Raw genomic sequence first — 21,973 nt, 5'->3', positions numbered from 1 at the left:
GCAATCAAGGACATGGGTAGATGGAGGAGAAATCAAAATAATAAATAAAAGTGTGCAAAAGTTGGAGAAAGTCAGATATATGTGTGTGTGTGTGTGTTTTTGGCGTGTGATGAAATAAGAAAATAAATAAAAGGTCTGTAGCATAGGGGAGAGGGATGTAAAAGTGCTAAAAGTCTTGTAGGTGTGTGTGTGTGTGTGTGTGTGGTGTCATGAAGTGCTGAGGAGTGAATGAGTGCAAAGTCAGTATAGTGTGAGTTCAGAGTTGGGAAATGTTTGAGAGTGCTGAGGGTGAATGTGTGCAAAAGTCAGTATAGTGTGAGTTCAGAGTTCGGATGGCCTGGGGATAAAACTTCTCCTGGAGTCTCTCAGTTCTGGCTTTGTGACTACATGGCGTCTTCTTGATTTCAGCGGTAGGAATAATCCATTGTTAGGATGAGAAAGAGTCCTTCAGAATCTTTTGGGCTCTTAGGAGTACTCTTCTGGAATAGATCTTGTAGAGCAGGGAGTTGAGTTCTTATAGTACGTTCAGCTGGCACTACTCTCTGCAGAGTACTACAATCTCTAACTGTGGAGTTCCCATACCAGGTGATGATGCTACCAGTTAGAACACTCTCAACCGCTGAAGTGTAGAAGGCCTTCATGATGGATGTAGAAACTTTGAATTTCCTTAGCTGGCGAAGGAAGTAGAGTGGTTGTCTGGACTTCTTCAGAACATATTGAGTGTTAACAGTCCATGTTAAGTCTTCAGTAATGTGGACACCAAGGTATTTAAAACTTGTGACTCTCTCTACAGGTTGCCTGCTGATCATTAGTGGGGTGTAACTGTAGTTCTGCTGCTGCCTTCTGTAATCCACTACCATTTCCTTGGTTGTTTCAGCTTAGTAATTGAACACTCCAATTGCTGATGGATTGCCTCAATTTTTGTGTGAAAAAAGTTCAAGGCGGCTGAGCAGCGTTCAACAGATGCATTCTGATAGATGGTACTATCAGGTGGCTTGAGGAGGCCATTCACAGTGGAAAAGAGAGCTCTTTGCAGCAGAGAGTGCTTTTTTGTACTGAAGAATGTGCTCCAAGTACATCCCTTGGTGGACAGCAAGACCAGTCTTTTTTGATAGTCGCCCCAGGCGCCGACCCATTGACTTCATTCAGGTGGCTTGAGGAGGCCATTCACAGTGGAAAAGAGAGCTCTTTGCAGCAGAGAGTGCTTTTTTGTACTGAAGAATGTGCTCCGAGTACATCCGTTGGTGGACAGCAAGACCAGTCTTTTTTGATAGTCGCTCCAGGCGCTGACCCATTGACTTCATTTGGCGTAGTTCAGGAGTGAACCAAGGTGCGGAGTGCATAAACGAAATGGTCCGTGTCTTTAAGGGGGCAAGACTGTTGAGTGCTGCAGACATGCAGTTGTTGTAATTGCCAACCAGATCCACTACTGAAGCATTGGGAGAAGGGCAAGGATAGGAGGTAACTAGTGAAGTAAGTTCCTCTGGCACTACCTTTTTTATGTTGCGATATGACATGACACGCTGAACTTTGGATTTCCTGATGGACAGATAGGTGTGAAATAGCACAACTTTGTGGTCTGATATGGGTAATTCAGCAGTACTGAAATTGGTAGGTGTTATACCAGAACAACAGACCAGATCTAAAATATGGCCTTTGTTGTGAGTTGGAAAGTCAATGTATTGAGTGATGTTAAAGCAATCAAGCATGTCCATAAAGTCTTTTGTGCATGTTTTAGTAGAATTATCCATGTGTAAATTAAAATCACTCACCAAAAAAATGTTAGGAGACATTGCATTAAGTTCAGTGAGGGCAGTTGAAAGTTCAGAAAAAAAACACACTTGATGGTTTAGGAGGTCTGTACAATACCGCAACAATGGTAGGTGTAAATCAGTGGTCACCAACCTTTTTGAGCCCAAGATCCCTGACCTCGCCCTGAACAAAGTCAAGATCTACCATGAAGCGTCAAAAGAGAATCAAAGCTAAAATACTTCCAATTTAAGGTCTTTTATTTAGGCAAATGTATCAGGTCAAAAATAGCCTATCAACGCCATACATCAAGGGATCAATGAGATACATCAGGCATCAATGAGATAACAACACTTAAGGCTTAGTCTTTATTTATGATTTTCTAATTGGAGTAGGCTAAGTGTCTGGGACAACACGTCATGATAAATTTGATAATGTTTGATCGCTGTTTTGGTATGAAGCATCTTTCACGTAATGAATGCGCACTCTAGGAAGTGAAAGTAACTGTAAGTAATGTGGCCAAGGCCTACAATGCGCTCCGTGTCTGTAGCTGTCTGTGCACATAGGCTGCTGTACGTAATCGATTGCATTCTTCAAATAGAGAACAAATTCCTGACAGTTCCTGATCGCTAAACATTCGTTTTCTTTTTCTGTCAGTTAGCAGTTGATATAGAAGCACCTAATTTGACTTCAGCGGTGACTGTTGCGAGAGAGAGAGAGAGAGAGAGAGAGAGAGAGCGCACCTGCAAAGTGGTGCTGTGCGGCGTGTGTGTCTGCATGTTCAGTTCAAGCAGACGTTGGTCCATCCTGTCCCGCATTCACGCCACTCCATTATTAGATTAACGTTATCAGACAGCGCTGTAAAATATGTGCAGGCATTTCTCGCATTATGATGGCTGGAGTTGCGGGTTTTGAATAAATCATGCGCTATACCCACAATCCTGCGCTGATTTTTAGGCCCTGTAAACGTTGGCGACCATGCAGGAATTTGGTGACTGTTTGTATTTTTCCTGTTATTCTCGGGATCTACTGGGCAAGTCCTAAAGATCTACAGGTCGATCGCGATCGACGGGTTGGCGACCACTGGTGTAGATCCTTGGAGTTTGACAGCCAGCAGTTCAAAAGAGGATTGATCAGGAAAAGTGAGCGGTGTCAACTTGACGTTCTCGCGATAGAGCAGGGCGAGACCGCCCCCTCAACCCGGAAGAGCGTGGCTTGCAGATGTAAACATATCCAGACGGAACAGCCTGTTTCAGATGGAAGAAGTCGTTGCTTTGCTGCCAAGTCTCAGTGAAACACAAAAAGTAAATTGTATGGTCTGTAATAAAGTGTCTTGTTTGGTGCATATTTTTCTAGTAGCGCTCAGTCTCAGTCTTCACACTTTAGGCCCTACCCATCTGCTCTCCACGTTTATCCTTCATATCCTTCTTTCTTGCAGGGTAGGGAGTAAAATAAAGACCTCGCGCTGTGGCTTTCCAGTGGAGAGACTGAGGGTCCTCTAGGCACTAGCAAAGATTCTAAAGCGAATGTGATTTCTGGCGCCATTACGTAGGCCTACTCTTCAAATATCCTTTCGGTCAAAATGTCAAAATTCGTCCCCCAACGTTGGAAGGGTTGCAGTAGGCCTATTCGTCGTTTCGCAATTGCAAGTTTGTGCATTGGTCACCTAATAATGTAACTAACAAAGTACTTTATTCACGCCTAACAGCCTATATTCATTTGGTCAACTTTATACAGCCCTAAAAACGCTATTTACCTTTGGTTTACTTTTAGTTTACCACTGTGTGACTTTAAACAATGTGCATGCTTTAAGATTAGTAAAGCATAATTGTGCTTCATTCATTCACACATCCAGCTCCTCCTAACGTTTTGACAAGCATAACCTACCAATTGACCTTGTTACTGTCCGTCTCTAGCTTTGCTGTCTTCATCCTTTCTGTTTTTGTTGTTTGCAAAAAAAATATAGTATTCATTCTCTCTCTTGCGCAAACAAACTGTGTTGCGTTCCACGTAGCCTAGTGCATTCTGCATTCTGCATCAACAAATGCATTTTGTTATTTTACAGAAAAATATAAATAGCCTACTGTTATGCAGTTTATGGTCTACAGTGCAGAGTTGGGAAGTTATGGCAAGCCAACTTGGAGTGAATATACTAATAGATTCTTTCTCTACTCGTAGCTGACTAGCCTGATGGTATGCCGGTAGGCACAGTGCGTAGGCCTATGGCCATACACTATGCAAGCAACAGGACAACAGTACAGATGGCAGGGCTAATGTTATGAGAGTATTAAAATGTTGGACATTTTACAGGAAAACAAAACGGGAAGACAGCGGGAAAAAAAGTTAAAATACGTGATAAACCCGGAAAAAGTTGATAGGTATGTTTCAGTCCCGCTGATTATTTGTGAAATTGTGCAAACGACAGCCTTTTTAAGGCATTTGAGAATGAAGGAGTGGTAGCATGCAAGCTCCCAACTCGTCTGAGAAATGGAGTTTTGAATAATGTTCAGCTTCGGCAGCTTCACCAATGCTAAAATACACAATGACTGAGGAAGCCTAGTGACGAGTCCATAGCAACCAGTTCATGTGTTGAATTTGTTATTACCCAGTGTGCTTTGTTGAATGGTCTCAATGTTTTATTGTTTTATTTCATAAAAGTAATGCAGTAATGCAGGAAGTGTGCTTATTGTGTTTCCACAATGTTAGTGAGTAAATCTACTGAAATAGCCACCATCTTGGTGGAGTGTGATGTGTAAGATGAGAAAGCAAAGCTTAAGTCATGTATCGCATGATTGTAAAAAAACAGCGGCTATCTGTACATCTTTGCCAATTGCAAAGCAGTACAGAAGGAATCAATAAATTGTTGAAGAGGGTCATACCTTTTTTCCCAACCATTTTGGAGGGTCATAGAAAAATGTATTGCTGGCAAGGGAGGGTCAAGTCTATTTTGATTAAAGATCCCAAAACTCCTCCGGTAGCCCCTTAAATAAAAAAAAAACAGTTTCTTAGCTGCACCATTTTTCTGACCCCATGATGCGTGTGCACCCAACCTAGGCTCTAGGTGATTACAAATATTGAAGGGGTCTATAAAAAGAAATAAAATATGTTTTTCTGTATTAATTCATGACCACACACATTATGCAGATCTTATAGCCTAGGTGATGTTACTATTAAGTTAAATTAGACTCTGGGCCAGATGTACTAACGTTTTTGCGCCCATTTCAGGAGTATTTGATTCGCAACATGCACGTAAAAACATGGCGATGTACAAACAGGCCGCACTGAGGAAAAAGCGCAGACTGCCTGACATGGGAAGCGGGAAGCACTATTTGCGTATTTTCCGTGTCATGCATATGCATTCACAGGAGGATCAGGGGAAAGTGGGAGTATCACAAAAACACAGGGGAGGAGAAGTGCTAAAAGCGATTGATTAAGAAAGGAGCTTCTTTGTTGCCATCGGAAACTGTACCTCAACACCAACGTCCTTGACCTGTGGTGTTCCCCAGGGGTCGATCTTGGGGCTATTATTCAACCTCTATTATTCAAAATCTCTATATGGTCCTCTTGAGTCTATGTGTCAGTGTATCAAATCAACACCTGGACAAAATTTTCTTCATGAACAAAGAAAAACTGAAGTAATTATATTTGGTAAAAGGAAGAAAAATACTCTCCTTGACACAAAAGGGTTGAAGGCAAAGGATACTGTTAAAAAATTGACAGTGATCTAAATTTCAACAGCCATGAAAGATAACTAAATGCTTTTTACCAACGCAAAAATACAAAAGGGCTGATGTTTACCGTGGCCTACTGGTTAGCACGCCGTACCTGTAACGGAGGGTTGCAGGTTCGAACCCGACCAGTAGGCACGCGGCTGTGAGCAAGGCACCTTCACCTCAGCTATGTGATTAGTGTGTGCTTCACCTCACTGTGTGTACACTGTGCTGTGTTTCACTAATTCACGGATTGGGATAAATGCAGAGACCAAATTTCCCTCACGGGATCAAAAGAGTATATATACTTAAAATACTATACTATACTTAAAATATGACTTAGAAAAACTCATTCATGCATTTATCTCCAGCAGGGTTGATTACTGCAATGGACTGTTCACAGGCCTTCCTAAAAAGACTATTAAACAGCTTCAGGTGATACAAAATGCAGCAGCTAGGATTCTAACAAAAACTAAAAGAACTGACCACATTACTCCAATTCTTAAGTCCTTGCACTGGCTTCCAGTAAGTCACAGAATTGACTTTAAAGCACTATTGCTTGTTTATAAATCAGTAAATGGAGCAGGACCTAAATACCTGTCAGACATGTTTCAGCAGTACACACCTTCTCGTCTTCTCAGGTCCCAGGTGAAAAACCTTCTAGTAAAACCTACTGTTAGAACTAAACATGGTGAAGCAGCTTTTAGCTGCTATGCAGCTCAGTTGTGGAACCAAGTTTCGGATGACATCAAAAAGGCCCCAACTGCCAGTTTTAAATCTAGACTTAAGACCAAACGGTTCTCAGATGCTTTCTGCTAACTGCCGAGTTACAAATTCTGAATCTGCCTTGATAATTATTCTACCTTGTCTTTTATGACTTTTTTTTTTTACAACTTTTGCCTTTGTTTTCGCTTACTAATTATTCTTTATTTTTAAATTATTCTACATTGTGTTTTATGTTTTCGTTTTATAATGATCTTTACCTTTTAACTATTCTTTGACTATATTGCCTTTCTATGCTTTTATTTGTTATTATTGTTTGGTTTTGTTTATGTAAAGCACATTGAATGACCTCTGTGTATGAAATGCGCTATATAAATAAACTTGACTTGACTTGACTTGACTTGATTAGATATTCCGTGTATGAAAACAGTGCACGTCTGTTTTGCGGTGAAAAACTTGCACCTGTTAAAAGCAGGTGTAATCCAAATTTTTTAAACTTTTAGAGACAGCTGAATCAGTATTCAGAGCATCAGTTTTCTTCACTTGTACTACTGTATGTCAAAAGCAACCTTAACTTTTGTTTGCCTTTCCAATATTGTATTTTCACTTTCAGTGAACACTTCCCAATCTGCTAGACTAGGGTATTAAATCATAGCCCTAGTCTACGTGCAGTAAAGTATTTTTTTAAGTGGATTAGTAGAACTACTAGGCCTACTCTGTATGTTCTCTGTATGTTGCTGCTCGTTGACATCTTAGTATCATGTATGATCGCTAAACGTTGATTGTTTTTAATGTCGCAATTGGTTAACTACTCAACTGCGCAACTGAGGGGCGGGGAAAGGTGGTGATCAGTGCTGTTTACGTAATGAAGTGACGCTGTCTTATCAACATAAGAGTGACATGACACGGTCATGAACACATGACACTGTCATGACACATGAACCCTAACCCTAACTTCTAACCCTAACCCCAAATCTAACCCTAATCCTAACCCTTACTTGTTATGACAAACACAGAATGACACTTAATAACAGAAGCGTAATGTCATAAACGTTTTTGACTTGTTCATGACACGTTCATGACAGTGTCATGTCACTCTTATGTCGATACTGTCAAGTAAAGTGTAACCGAAGTGAAGCTTAGTAAATGCCATGCAATATGGCAAAGCACAGCGTTCGCTTTCTGCGCATAGAAAAACTCTATTTGCGCTTTCTTTGCAGCAATGGTTGAAGCCTGGAAATATTGTAAACAAACATAGCCAAATAGGCTACCTTGGGTCAGGCCCTTTTGAGTCTGGAAAAATACTTTTCCATTTACATCGGTATTTATTAAGATTGTAAGAACTTAGCAGTCAACTTGAATGCAACAGTTTTAAACAAATTTGGGCAACAGGCTAATAATGCTAACCAGATTTAATAGTAATTTAGCAACAACAGTATTTGCTTGCATGATTGTGAATGTTTGGATTAAACATGCATGCCGAGGAGCATGTATATGTATAGTATATATAGTATATATACTTTTTTGATCCCGTGAGGGAAATTTGGTCTCTGCATTTAACCCAATCGGTGAATTAGTGAAACACAAACAGCACACAGTGAACACACAGTGAGGTGAAGCACACGCTAATCCCGGTGCAGTGAGCTGCCTGCTTCAACAGCGGCGCTCGGGGAGCAGTGAGGGGTTAGGTGCCTTGCTCAAGGGCACTTCAGCCGCAGCCCACTGGTCGGGGCTCGAACCGGCAACCGTTGAGAGAGAGAGAGAGAGAGAGAGAGAGAGACAGGGACAAACAAGGATCCAAACAATCCTAAATCACTATCTTGACGGCGTAATACGTTCACCAGACACCAGGCTTATTGTTCACAAGGGTTCTTCTTATGTGTCTTAATCAGTCATGAGTGTAACATTTAATTTAAACCTATGAGAGTGACATCCGTCATGCCATTTAAGAGCAAGGAGTGCAACGTCAGTGCATTGGTATTTTGACAGTCAGCACATCTGAAGGAATCTGCTTGAACACTAGACAGTGGATGCAACACCAGGATTCCACTAAACCTTACTTTACTAAAATGTGTGTGACTAGCAGAGTATAGCCCTCATGCATCTGCACTCGCCTATTATTTGAACTCATCCAAATTGAAACTAAGTTCACCGTGGTCTCATAGGCAACAACAAAACAGTTTTACACAGTTATTTACTTTCACTATTGACTGACAAAGGGTTAAGCATAGTCTGAAAAGAGCAACAATTAACCCAATAATGTTCGAATGACTGTATAAAAATCCTAAGGATATTCATCCTGCGGATGAGTTGTTGCCTGGGACTTGTTGCTAAGGGCTGATTACCGTATTTTCCGGACTATAAGTCACACTTGTTTTCATAGTTTGGCTGGTTTGCGAATTATAGTCAGATGCGACTTATATATCAAAATATATATATAATTCAACATGTTGTTAAATGTTAATTCCTGCTGACTGGCATGAATCTCTGTGTAACCCAATGAATTGCCACTTCCCATTATGATGCGCAATAATTCCCTGGTAGCCCCTAGATGCGTACACGAAAGAAATGTTAAAAAACAACAACACGAGACAAATGTTAAAAAACAACAACACGAGGCAAATGTTAAAAAACAACAGAAAACCGTCAATCGGTAAATGAAGAAGAAGTAGCACTACGTCTGATGAGAGACGGAGAGAAAGATTGAGAAGATTTAAAATACGGACGACTTCGAAATCATAATAGATACTTGGAACTACGGACACTTGGACACTTGGATACTTAAAAACAAAAATTGGAAAACAATATAAAGATCCTCTTTCCCCCCGCACAAAGCTTTGATGATCACCCTTTGAAAAGAAAAGAAGGAAGAAGACTTTTCCCTTGTATTTTGTATGGTACTGGAATCCTGACTGGTTTTTGTTGTACCCCGAACAAACACCATTGCCTTGCCCTGGAACTCTTGGATACCTTCTGGATTTCCCTCATCGTCCTGGATTTGGATTCACCATCGTCACCATCTACATCAACTTGCCCCTTCCTTTTGGACTGCCTGTTAGGCTACACATCCCCTTACCCGTGTGATTGTGGTGGGGATCTGGACATTGCACTTTGCACAAGTTGGACTGAACCATTTCCCCTTTTCATTTATTTTCTTTTCTTTATTATTTTCTTGAGTGCACTCACATTTTGTTTTGGGTTGGGTTTTATTTTGTTTAATTTATAGTATATAATAATATTGGAAAATAAATATAAGACAAGATATTAGGTAATATAGTATAAGGTTAGGATAATATATTAATAGTATTTTAAAAAGGAAAATACAATTAGATATTAAATAGAACAAAATAAAGTAGTACATGGATATATAAATACAATAAATAGAATATTAGAATAGAACATATAAAATAGCATAATAGAATAGTAAACAGATATAACATAATACATCTCTTTTAATATTGATATTGAAATAACTTAAACTGATTTGAATGACTTTGACCAGTGAAATAAACTATATATTTTTATTATAAACTTTATCCACGAGTGTGTGTCTTTGGGGTGAGTACTAGAATCTGGTCTAGTAAAAACCTACACCAATCTCCACTGAACCTAGATATTAGACTATAGACTGTCCCTGCACAAGTATAGGCCATTACCCTGTCGTGCAGGTTACATCTGCATGAACCAAGGTAACATTACCGTCTACAGCCACGAGAGGTTGCTCTAGGCTTGTGACTCGCTGGTTTGTTATGTTTAGCCTATTCAGCTTCCCAGGCACTTCCCATTTTCAACACAGCCAACCGCTAGCATTTCGCTAATCGTCTAGCTAACAAAGTTTACACAGCAAAGTACATTTCTTACATACGGTTCCTTTAACTATAAGAATATGTCTTCCAGTGTGCATGCGTGTGGTTTGCATAGCTGTTTACCCTGTGACTCGTTGAAAAGGGAGAATTCAGCATTGATAGCAGTCCTGGGAAATGAGGGAAGACGCAGCAGGTCTTCTTGCAGAAGGGACACATGGGACTGCTTGTGAGTGGCAGGCATGTGCTGTGTTAAGGAGATGAGGAAGAGAACACGTCCAACCTCCTCCAGCTTACGGGTGAACACCTGCAATTTATAAAAATTTAAATACATTTGTTGCAATATAATATGTCTGTCTCAAACCTTTAGTGTACTAATATTTGTTGCGTTTACATTAATAATAAAAATGTAGATTACCAACTAGTAGGAAATGTAGATCACTACAAAATGTGTGTGTGTGTTGTGTGGGAACGTCAAAGCAAGGTACAGTAATGTAAAGAATAAAGATGTCTCACATGGTAACTTGGTAACACTGACAACCAGGTTTAACATTTAGCAATGCAACTCATCTTATTCTTCCATTAGTGCCCACAACTTCTAGCACACAGTGTGAGTGTAATGACACATAGTCACTCAGTCCAACAGTATTTAAAATAGTTTTACAATAAGGTCACAAAACATTTTCCTGCAAAATTACAATGTGTGTTGAGAAAACTACTGAAAACAGTGATAGATGTGTCAATGTGTTGTTCTATTGCAAAAATTCTACATTTAAGGAATTTTACAAATAACATGTGCATTGGACAGGAAAATGACAACTGTGTTGGTCTGAGCAAAGACAATTGCAAGGAGTTTGCTTGGCACCATGTTGCACCAGGTGTAGGTGCATAATATCAGTACTATTAATTAAGGTTAAATTATGTATCTGAAACACAATACATTTTGCCCATATATCTAAGTAGTGATAGAAAGGGGGTCTGAAGACAGAAAAGCATGTATTGCAAACAAATGACTACACAAACCTGCTTCTGAATTAGCTCTTGTCCTTTCTCTGGCAGCATGTGTACCAGGTTGAGTTGAGGGGATACAGATCTTCTGAAGGGGTAAATGTCTCTCACATAAGTCTGGAAAGAGGAAACATGAGATCTGACAATCCAGGATAAGAGATAACTATAAAAGTATTGATCTTAAAGTGCATATGTCAGGTTAAAAAACATTTTTGACAAATGAAGGCACATTAAGCAAGATAGTAGTGAGTAGTGATGTTTCTTGAAAAATCAACTTTAAATACAATAGAACAATATTTACAGTTGTTATACGGCTCTTCACAATGCTAGTAGAACGCTCCATTGACTTGAATGGGATTTCCCAACGTTCTACGGTAAAATAAATTCATGTAATTACTGCTGCAAACATATAATTACCGCTGTCAATGGCAACGGGTTTTGTGCTGCTGATCATATCACTAGAAGTATTCCGGTCACTTCTTGCATTGGAACTTCATTCAAAAGTGAAAGCAGACAGTTGGTCAGATGTGTTCTAAAGAATGTTTGATTCTTGATTATTGATTATTGATTCTTGAGTTTATTTTTTCGTTTTGGCAAGTAGCCGTATAACAAGCGGGATAATGTATAGAACGCCGGTCATTATGGGAAAATAAGTCCCTTCAGGGCGAAACAAGTCCAGTTTGCCCTGTCAGGACTTATTTTCCCCATAATGACCGGCGTTCTATACATTATCCCTTACTTATTTTTATAACTGAATTTATGAACATTCCAGGAAACATTCCAGACACAATGATGACCTCATAAGAGGGAGTCCAGCAAAGTTGGTCAATTAAAACACATGGGATAAGGGATCATACAGTAGGTTTTTTACACTGATGAGGCCAAAAACATGACTTAATTCCAGTATGTCATGCTAGAGTCTACTACCTGCCTGACATAAAAAATATCCTGATACATTGTTTCTTTACTGGCAACCATTATTGATGCCAGTTGTGTCACTTGCCATTGCATATAGGCCATTATATAGCCTATAGAATCAGTAAGCAACTCATTAGTCTGTGTTCAGCCAACCACATATATGCTTCCTGCTTTAGAGACCTGACTATAAAACCATCAGTGTATATGGGCTACCACACATTTGCTCTTTATTACATTACATTACATTACATTACATTTAGCAGACACTTTTTGACCAAAGTGACTTACATATGTCAGCTATATTACAAGGGATCACATTGTCCCCAGAGCAACTTGGGGTTAAGTGCCTTGCTCAAGGGCACACCGGTGGAAGCCGGGAATTGAACCGACAACTTTCAGGCTACTGCACGCTAGCCCAGCTCCTTAACCACTACACTACCACCGCCCCCACCGCCTCTTTATATATCCATCTGCTTATCAACTAATGTTAGCTATAGACAGACTATTAATTTGCTTACTGATTCTACTTAACTTGTATATGAAAGCCTGTGTGATGGAAAATGACAACTAATAGTGATCCGATCCTACTCACACCCCTAATCAATCTCACTGATGGCCATGATTTACCTAAATTTTGTAGCCTATTCGTCTTTACTTTCTCCCTGCCAGTCAGGCTCATGCTTATGAACCACTGGTATGTCATAGAGGACATTTTTGGCCTTATCAGTGTAAAAGAAAATGCAGTTAAAACCCATTCTCTCCTATGCTCAACTTTGCTGGACTCCCTCTTTTGAGGTCATCACTGTGTCTCGAATGTTCATAAATTCAGTTATAAAAATAATTGTAAATATTGTTCAGTGTATTTAAAGTTGATTTTTCAAGAAAAATCACTACTCACTACTATCTTGTTTCATGTCCCTTCATTTGTCAAAAATGTTTTTTAACCTGACATATACACTTTAATAGCAATTAATGCCTGTTTTTAGTGCCAGTCAATTGCATTTCACCGATATTTGCCTGGCATAGCCAAACTCAAATTGTTATCAGATTCAAATCTTATCAGATATCAAAATTCTTATGGATTTGATTATGGGGCATGTTTCAACTGATACAGGGAAAAATCTCTGTACACAATTGGATAGACCTAACCAATCAGGAATATGTTCCCCAAAAGGATAGTTGCTAACTATGGTGATGCAACTTACATAGTCTGATGCATCGTTAAGTGACAGTGACAGACAAACAAAGTGTTTCCCAAAACCATTGTTCCAACGAATGTTTGTAAAGCCTTGGATAACCAGTAATGTCAAGACCATTCTCAATAGGAAAAAGATGGCGTTTAAGGAGGGGACATGTCAGAGCTGAGGCGAGTACAGGGGGAACTCAAGAATAAGCTGAAAGAGGCTAAGGAGGACTACAGAAGGAAGATGGAACAGAAGTTGCAAGAAAACAACATGAAGGAGGTGTGGGACTGTATGAAATCTATCACTGGCCTTAAGAAGAGCAGCAGCTCTGTGGAGGGAGACCTGGACAGGGCGAACCAGCTGAACCACTTTTACAACAGGTTTGATTGCCCATCCCCCAGCCCACCTCATTACCAGTGCAACACTCAGCCCCACCATCACTGGATATTGTACCCCTCCCCCACATGGCGACCACGAACAACGAGGTGACAATGACCTCAGTCAACAGCCATCAGACACACAGACCCCAGATGCTGCCCCCCTCCCTTCCCCTCCCCTCCTCCATCATCACTGCTGATCAGGCTATCGCACCTCTCCCCCACATGGTGACCACGAGTAGTGCGGCAACAATGGCTTCAGCCAACGGCCATCAGTCTCTAGCCACACGACAACCCTCTCAGAAGCACCCCTCCTCCTCCTCACCCTCCACTCCGCTCATCCCCCCCATCATTACAGCTGATCAAGTAAGTTATCTTAAAAAAAACTTCAGCCGGGCCTGACCTGTGTCCAAGGCAGCAAGGCGGGCCTGACAGACTGTGTCCAAGGCTGCAAGTTCAAGGCCTCACCCCGGTCCCCAAGAAACCCACCCCAGTGAGCTTAATGACTTCAGGCCTGTCGCTCTAACATCACATGTGATGAAAACAATGGAGCGACTGGTCTTAGGTATGCTCAGAACCCAGGTACGCCATGCACTAGACCCGTTACAGTTTGCATACCAGGAGAAAGTGGGTGTGGACGATGCCATCACTTATCTTTTACACAGGACACATTCTCACCTAGACAAGGGGAAAAGTGCTGTGAGAATCATGTTCTTTGAGTTCTCAAGTGCGTAACACCATCCAACCCCTCAGACTGGGAGACAAGCTCTTGCAGATGGGTGTGGACGCTCACCTGGTAACCTGGATTACAGATTACCTGACCGAGCGACCACAGTTCGTCAGACTGAAGAACTGTCTCTCTGACACTGTGATCAGCAGCACTGGAGCGCCACAGGGAACTGTGCTCTCTCCAGTCCTGTTCACCCTGTACACATCTGACTTCTGCTACAACACCGAGTCATGCCACATGCAGAAGTTTTCTGATGATACTGCAATTGTGGGGTGTATCAGGGACGAGCAAGAGGAGGAGTACAGGAGCCTGGTGGAGGACTTTGTGCATTGGTGCAAACCTTCAACTCAACATTTCAAAGACCAAGGAGATGGTGGTGGATTTCCGCAGGTCTAAGCCCGCTCTGCTACCAGTCTCCATTGATGGGATCACTGTGGAGGTGGTAAGCACCTACAAGTATCTGGGTCTCCACCTGGACAATAAACTGGACTGGTCAGCCAACACTGATGCACTCTACAAGAAAGGACAGAGCAGGCTGTACTTCCTGAGGAGGCTGCGGTCCTTCAATGTGTGCAGCAAGCTCCTCAGGATGTTCTACGAGTCTGTTGTGGCCAGCGCCCTCTTCTATGCAGTGGTATGCTGGGGAGGAAGCACAAAGAAGAAGGATGTTGGGCGACTTGACAGGCTGGTAAGGAAGGCTGGCTCTGTAGTGGGAGCTGAACTGGAGTGCATCACTTCAATATCTGACAAAAGGACCCTAAACAAACTGATCAACATCTTGGACAATGAATGTCATCCACTCTACAGCACTATCAAAAAGCAAAAGAGCTTGATCAGCTGGAGACTGCCATGCACAACTGAAAGGCTGAGGAAGTCATTTGTCCCCAGGGCCATTGAATGGTTCAATGCCTCACTAAAGAGAAGAGGAGAGATAGACTTCTCTGCTTAGTCTGTCTGCCCCTCCACCCTCTCCATGTTTGAGTACTGACTGCCCACTAATGCTTTACTACTGTTTTACTAATGTACACAGCCTAATGTTTTCACTACTGTTTTACTGCTACACTGTTTTTCATGCTATATTAGCACACATGATCAATGGCTGCGGTCAGGCTTCTGCTACATTACTGAATAAATGAATGGCTATAACGCTATTACCTCAACCTGTTCTTGCACTGACATAGTTTTTTATTTTATCTTGTCTACATTATACTTTACTCTCCTATTTGTCCATATTATTTATGCTGGTCTCTAGACCTTATTCTTGCACTGTTGCACTGTTGGACTAATGTTGGACTAATTTTTGCACCTTCACCATGACACTCACTCTCTTGAGCACCTTGCCATGCACACATAACTAAAGGACTATGGTTGGACTACTTTTTGCACCTTCACCATGACACTCACTCCCTTTAGCACCTTACCAGTCCCGGCCCTGTCACTACAAGCGTCTTATGCTCGATCACCCTCAAGCACATTGGACTTTCTAAATTTAATTTATATAGTGTATTTAGTATTTAGTTTTGTTAGTTTTCTTATCTTCTACTGTCTTTATTGTACAGTGGAGTTTAGTTATATGTTTATACTGATATGAACACTTCTAACCACCATACAACCACATTTGTAAATGTCTTAAGCAGAAAATACATGATTAAAAAGTCAACTTGCCCCCTTGAACAAATTCAAAGATCTGGACAAGGCCATGCCAAAATTCATTTGGGCTGGTAAACATCCCAGGATCAAGAAGCCTTATCTGCAAAGACCGAAAAGGGAGGGGGTGGTCTTGCCAAACCTTCTACATTACTATTGGGCATGCAATATCCAGAAAGCACTAGGATTGAGGGCACCCAGTCAGGGAGATAAGGCACCAAGGTGGGTCAGGATGGAAAACAATTTCACTTCAGCCTACTCCCTTGCCTCCGCACAATTGAAGTCTACAAAGATGTAGATTAACAATCCAGTTGTCACTCACACTCTCTAAAGATTTGGGCACAATTTAGAAAACATTTTAATTTACATGGCATCTCATTCAGGGCACCACTACTGCATTATCACTAGTTTACACCCTCAAAGTTTGAGTTAGCTTTCAGAGCCTGGCATTCAAATGGCATTAGGCATTGCTTTAGGCATTGCTAAGGCATAGTCACAGTCATATTTGGGAAGATCTCCCACCTCCTGTGGTGAAGATTCACACAAGACATTTACTAGCCTGCTGAACTGGAAAGGCCCAAAATCTCCATCCCACACTAGATGGCTTAAAGACGTCATGTATCATTTCAGTCCCAAAGCACTGAAAAAAAATGTTTAAATGAAGGAAACAGCAAAAAAAAATCCACAACAGCTGTAATTAAAGATAAAAAGGGTGTCCCTCAAAGGGGAAAATCAAAAATCGCTGCATGCTTTAGATATTTTTTTCAAGATCTCTATATCCCAGAATCTAATATTAGATATTTGGAGTTATTATCAGCTAAGTCTCCCATTAGTTATGAAGGAACAAAACAATGAATTAGTAAAGCCAATAGAAGAGATAGAAGCTGTAAAGGTCATTCATAAAAGTAAGACTGGAAGGAGTCCCGGTAGTGATGGATTTACATATGATTTTACAAAGATTTTAAGTTCATAATACTGTGGCGGTAGTGGGGTAGCGTAACGGTTGGGCGCCAGGTGGATTTATCCACCACCACTCAGACAGAGTGAAGATAAACTAAAGTTAAGAAATAATAACTAAATGGCTTTATAAAGCACCACAAAACATTAAATGATTTTAACTCTAACTAAAAGACTTCAAGAAATGCAAACAGGTGTGTTCAAAAGTGGAATATATTGTTCAGGACACACATGAACACCACACAAGCAAACAAATCACCACAACAGCAGTAGCAGTCCATTCAGCCTATTTTTAGGTCAGGCCACTAGGAGGCGGTAGGCGGTAGCCTCGACAAAAATGCAAAAAGGCAAGGCATAAAAGGTCCAAAAGCGAGAGGGAAAAGTATCTTGGGTCAAAAAGACCTCTTCGGCCTAAGGCCACAATAAATTCAAACAGTATGTAGCAGGTTAAACAAATTATGCTGCTATTACAAGCTACTCAAGTGCAGCACAAACAAGACCTTTTATTTAGGCTATAAATAAATTGGCTACTATAATATAGCCGACTGCTTCAAAGCTCCCAGTGTGGATAAACCAATAAACAAAATAACATTAAATAGCAAAATCACTTAACAAAAAGAAGAACTCTCCAAAACTAGAGCACAAGCGTGATTGCTTTCAGTTTACAGTTTAGATTAGATTACAATAAAGGCAGGCCGGCGCCGGAGGAAAAGAAAATGTAGAAATAAAAATATCCCCAAAAAGACAAAAAAATAATCCCCAGGAAAACCCTAAGGAAACCCTCCCCAGTAGCCTATGTAATCTATATTCAACTTAAAGTCGCTCACGACTAAACAACAAGAGCTTTTAAAGAGCACAGGACAACACAGAGAAGTGGGCCAGCTGCTACAACCTCGCTACTGTCGCGTGTCTCCTGCAAACAATGGCAAAACAGTTCTAATGCAAAGGAGATCACGGAGCGAATGGAGTGCACACCAAAGGACCAAACAACTCGCACAAAACTACTAGCTTACCCACGTTATGTGACTCCTGCAAACAATGATAAGACAGTTACAGCCAAGGAGATCACGGAACGAATGGGGCAAGACAGGCCGACAGGCCAGGAACAACAACTTTGCTGCCGTGATTTCTTGCTGAACAATGATAAAACAGTTCGTTATTGCAAAGTGATCCGCGAGCTCGGTTTGGACTAGACCAAACACGCACAAAACTCTGAACTACTCGGGTGGAGTTATCAACCTGCCGAACAATGGAAAGACAGTTCTTTGAGGCTAGGCAAACAATGGAAAGGACAGTTCTTTGAGGCTAGGGCAATAGCTCACGATAGAGGGAACGAGAGAGGAGGAGACAGCTCTACCTGGGCTCGAGACTATAATAATAATAATAATAAAAGCTTTATTTGGACCATACCAGAATGCAGCTCAAAGTGCTTTACATTTGAAGCATGTAACACAATAATAGGTCAAAATCACTTTTTCTTTGCTGTTTATGTTATACTCAGCAACATATCAAAATATACCATAAGACGGCAGCCTTAACCCTCTTACCCCCACCATATATGGCAACTGTCAGAAAAACTCCCATATTCCAGGAAGAAACCTTAAGCAGGACAACACCATCTGCTTCTGGCTGGCTCTCCAATAGTAGCAGAAGAAAACACATGTAGTCTACAGGATAAGATGAGTTAACTAAAAGCTTTCCTGTACAGGTATGTTTTCAGATCTTTTTTAAAAATATTTACTGAACCTGCTTGATGTACAGAGGCAGGGTGTTCCATAGTTTGGGGGGGATAAAAGCTTCTCCACTTTGTTTGTGGAGCACTTTGGGCGATTAAAAGATTAGAATTGGATGATCTAAGTTTCCTTTGTGGTTGATAAGATATTAAAAGCTCAGAGATATATGAAGGTGCTATGCCATTAGAGCTTTGTAAGTAATTAACATAACCTTAAAATCAATTCTATGGGAAATAGGGAGCCAGTGCAGTTCAGCCAACACAGGGGTGATGTGTTCTCTCTTCTTAGTCTTAGTTAAAAAAGTCCCGCAGAGTTCTGTATGAGTGCCAATTTCTTTAGATGTTTTTTGGGAAGACCAGTGAAAGTGCATTGCAGTAGTCTAACCTGCTAGTGATGGAATTAGGCGGTGACCATCTTGTATTAGCTGCCATGTTTTCATTATATTACTTTATTATAGGGGGTCAGGTTTGATCGCCACAATACTACCCATTTTATGTAGGGTCTTCAACGAAATCCTACAAACGGGGGTCTGGCCGACGACCTGGAGCTTGGCAGTGATATCAGTTATTCATAAAGAAGGGAAAGACCCTGAAAATTGTTCATCCTATAGACCATGGGTTCCCAAAGTGGGGATCGGGACCCCCTGGGGGGTCGCGGGACGCCGAGGGGTGGGTCGCGAAATGATTTCCATAAATCAAATAAATTTGGGAAAAATAAAAGAGCTGTCACTTGACCGCACTTTAAAGACAGATTTTAATTCCAAGACGCTTGCCGTGATGGACGTACTGACGCCTTTTGGCTCCACATACCTGTGTGTTCTCTGCACTGACATATATTAAAAACAAATACAGATCGCGTCTAAATGTGGAGGATGATCTCCGTGTGGCCATCTCCACAATTAAACCAAGAATGGACTTGCTGTGTTCCGCGCATAGCGCGCATCCATCTCATTAGATGAGATTAACGCTGAAACATAGTTGCCAAAATGTAAATTTGCGCAGCAACAATGTACATATGTTTACAACAGTTTGTGGATATTACCCTGACTGAGATATTCTTCTGTTAAAATGGAAATTAAAGTAATGTTTCAAAACTAAGTTTACACGACAGCAATAATGTGCACTCATGTTACATGGATATTATTTTTTGACTAAGGTATTCATATAGTAAATTTCTATATGTAAAATCATAACAGGCTGCTCTGTTCTTTTGTGTTGTCGTTAAGCCCGTGTTTGGATAAGCCTAGTGCATGGTGGCGGTCGCACATTTTATTTTATTTTTTGAGTCACATCCAGGGATAGTGGTGGTCGCCAGTCTCTGGCACGGTTATTTTGGGGGTCGCGGGTTGAAAAGTTTGGGAACCCCTGCTATAGACCATTATTACTGCTAAATGTGGACCAAAAGATTTTTACAGCAACCATTGCAAATAGACTATCAGAAATATTGCCAAATTTGATCATTTTAGACCAAACTGGTTTTGTTAAAGATCGTCTTCTTGGGGATAATATTCAGAGAACACTTAATTGTAGATCACGCTCAAAGAATAAAAATTCCAATGCTAGCATTAATGCTAGATGCAGAAAAGGCATTTGATCAAGTATTCACAAAAATGTCCAGTAAAAAGGGGAACCAAACCAGGGGACCCGTTATCACCACAATTATTTGCCTTATGTATAGAACCACTGGCAGAAAATATAAGACAAAATACAAAGATAAAAGGCCTGCTCATACGGGACAAAGAACATAAAATTGCTTTATATGCAGACAATGTAATTATTTATTTAACAGAAGTATGTAAATCTTTATCAATATTAATGGAGGATATAACAAACTACAGTGCCTTGTCAGGATATGAATTAAACTCAAGTAAAACTGAAGCAATGGATATTGGTTGCCAACTAAGCAATGTTTTCAATAAAGTGGGGCTTGACCAAAGTGAAGTATTTGGGAGTAAATATACCCAGAGCCATATAAATTTACATACATACCTTTATACGGCTCTGAATATACCTAATGATTTGGACATTTTATATCATTGTAACTACGAAAAATGTAACACCTGGGTCCCTTTAAGTAAAATTAAACTAAATAATTTTACTGTAATTAATACAATTAAAATAGGGAGAAGATTATGTAAAGTAATGAAAGTTAAAGATGAGGATTGGATTTCCTTGAGAAAAATACAAAAGGACCCAAATTTCATTCCAAATAAATTGGACAATACCTTTAAGATATGGGAAAGTAAAGGTATTACAAGATATTACCACATGTATGATGATCTAGAGTTTATCTATTTTGACATTATAGCCAGTAAATATCACCTCCCAAGAAGTCATTTTTATAGATACTTACAAGTGAGAAGCTACTTAAATGAAAACACTGAAATTGAAAGAGCTCCACCCTCTGGTGGGGCAAATGGTTAAATATATCCAAAGTGAAAGTATAAAGAACAAGAGAAAGCCCACTATTGTTCTTCTTAAGTTTACTTTATTTATTTATTTATTAGTGGGTTTGATCCAGCAAGCCCACTATTGTTCTTCTTAAGTTTACTTATTAGTAGTAGGTTTGATCCAGCAAGCCCACTATTGTTCTTCTTAAGTTTACTTTATTAGTGGGTTTGATCCAGCAAGCCCACTATTGTTCTTCTTAAGTTTTCTTATTATTAGTGGGTTTGATCCAGCAAGCCCACTATTGTTCTTCTTAAGTTTTCTTATTAGTGGGTTTGATCCAGCAAGCCCACTATTGTTCTTCTTAAGTTTACTTATTATTATTATTATTATTATTATTATTATTATATCTTCCTATTCACCCACTTTTTGGCCGAACTACTGCTCCTAGACCGTTTGAGCTATCGACGCAGTTCGAACTCCAAAAATTCAGGCCCGAACCGGTGTAACTTGCTTGTTACTTTTGTGTTGCTGGCCCTTGTCGTTTTCGCGGTATTCCCGTTTTTCGGCGTTTTTGGGCCCCATTGAAATGAATGGCGGAATGTTCAAGGATTCTAATTCCGATTGTGACATCACAGCTCTAATTGTTTAAGCTTGCACCTGGAAGAGTTCTGAGCCATCTGGCAGAGCTCTAATGGGCTGGGCTGGGCTGTCTGTGTATATGAAGGTGTGTGCATGTAACTTTTGACCCGTATGTCCGATTTTCATAAATGAGGTACCGTTGGAATCCTTGGATGAGGCCGAGTTCCATGCCCCTGATCAAACCCACTCTTGCAGTTCCTAGAGTGGGTTTGACCAGCAAGCCCAATTCTTAAGTTATTTATTATTCCTATTCACCCACTTTTTGGACGAACTACTGCTCCTAGACCGTTTGAGCTATCGACGCAGTTCGAACTCCAAAAATTCAGGCCCGAACCGGTGTAACTTGCTTGTTACTTTCGTGTCGCTGGCCCTTGTCGTTTTCGCGGTATTCCCGTTTTTCGGCGT

At 40.5% G+C, this 21,973-nt stretch overlaps 1 protein-coding gene across 18 annotated transcripts in view; it reads right to left on the bottom strand.

Moving 5' to 3' along the window:
• The window catches only part of LOC125310846 (protein unc-80 homolog), a 285,921-nt gene that overhangs the window by 95,408 nt on the left and 168,540 nt on the right, over nt 1-21,973 (bottom strand). For all 18 annotated transcript variants that reach the window (XM_048268581.1, XM_048268576.1, XM_048268580.1 and 15 more), the window contains 2 exons: nt 11,009-11,110; nt 10,112-10,292 (listed from right to left, as the gene is read on the bottom strand). In XM_048268581.1, coding sequence (XP_048124538.1) covers nt 10,112-10,292; nt 11,009-11,110 — 283 coding nt within the window. The remainder of the gene's footprint in view (nt 1-10,111; nt 10,293-11,008; nt 11,111-21,973) is intronic.

This window comes from Alosa alosa, chromosome 17, assembly GCF_017589495.1.
Source record: "Alosa alosa isolate M-15738 ecotype Scorff River chromosome 17, AALO_Geno_1.1, whole genome shotgun sequence".
NCBI lineage: Eukaryota > Metazoa > Chordata > Actinopteri > Clupeiformes > Clupeidae > Alosa > Alosa alosa.
This window is presented reverse-complemented; position numbering and strand designations above follow the sequence as displayed.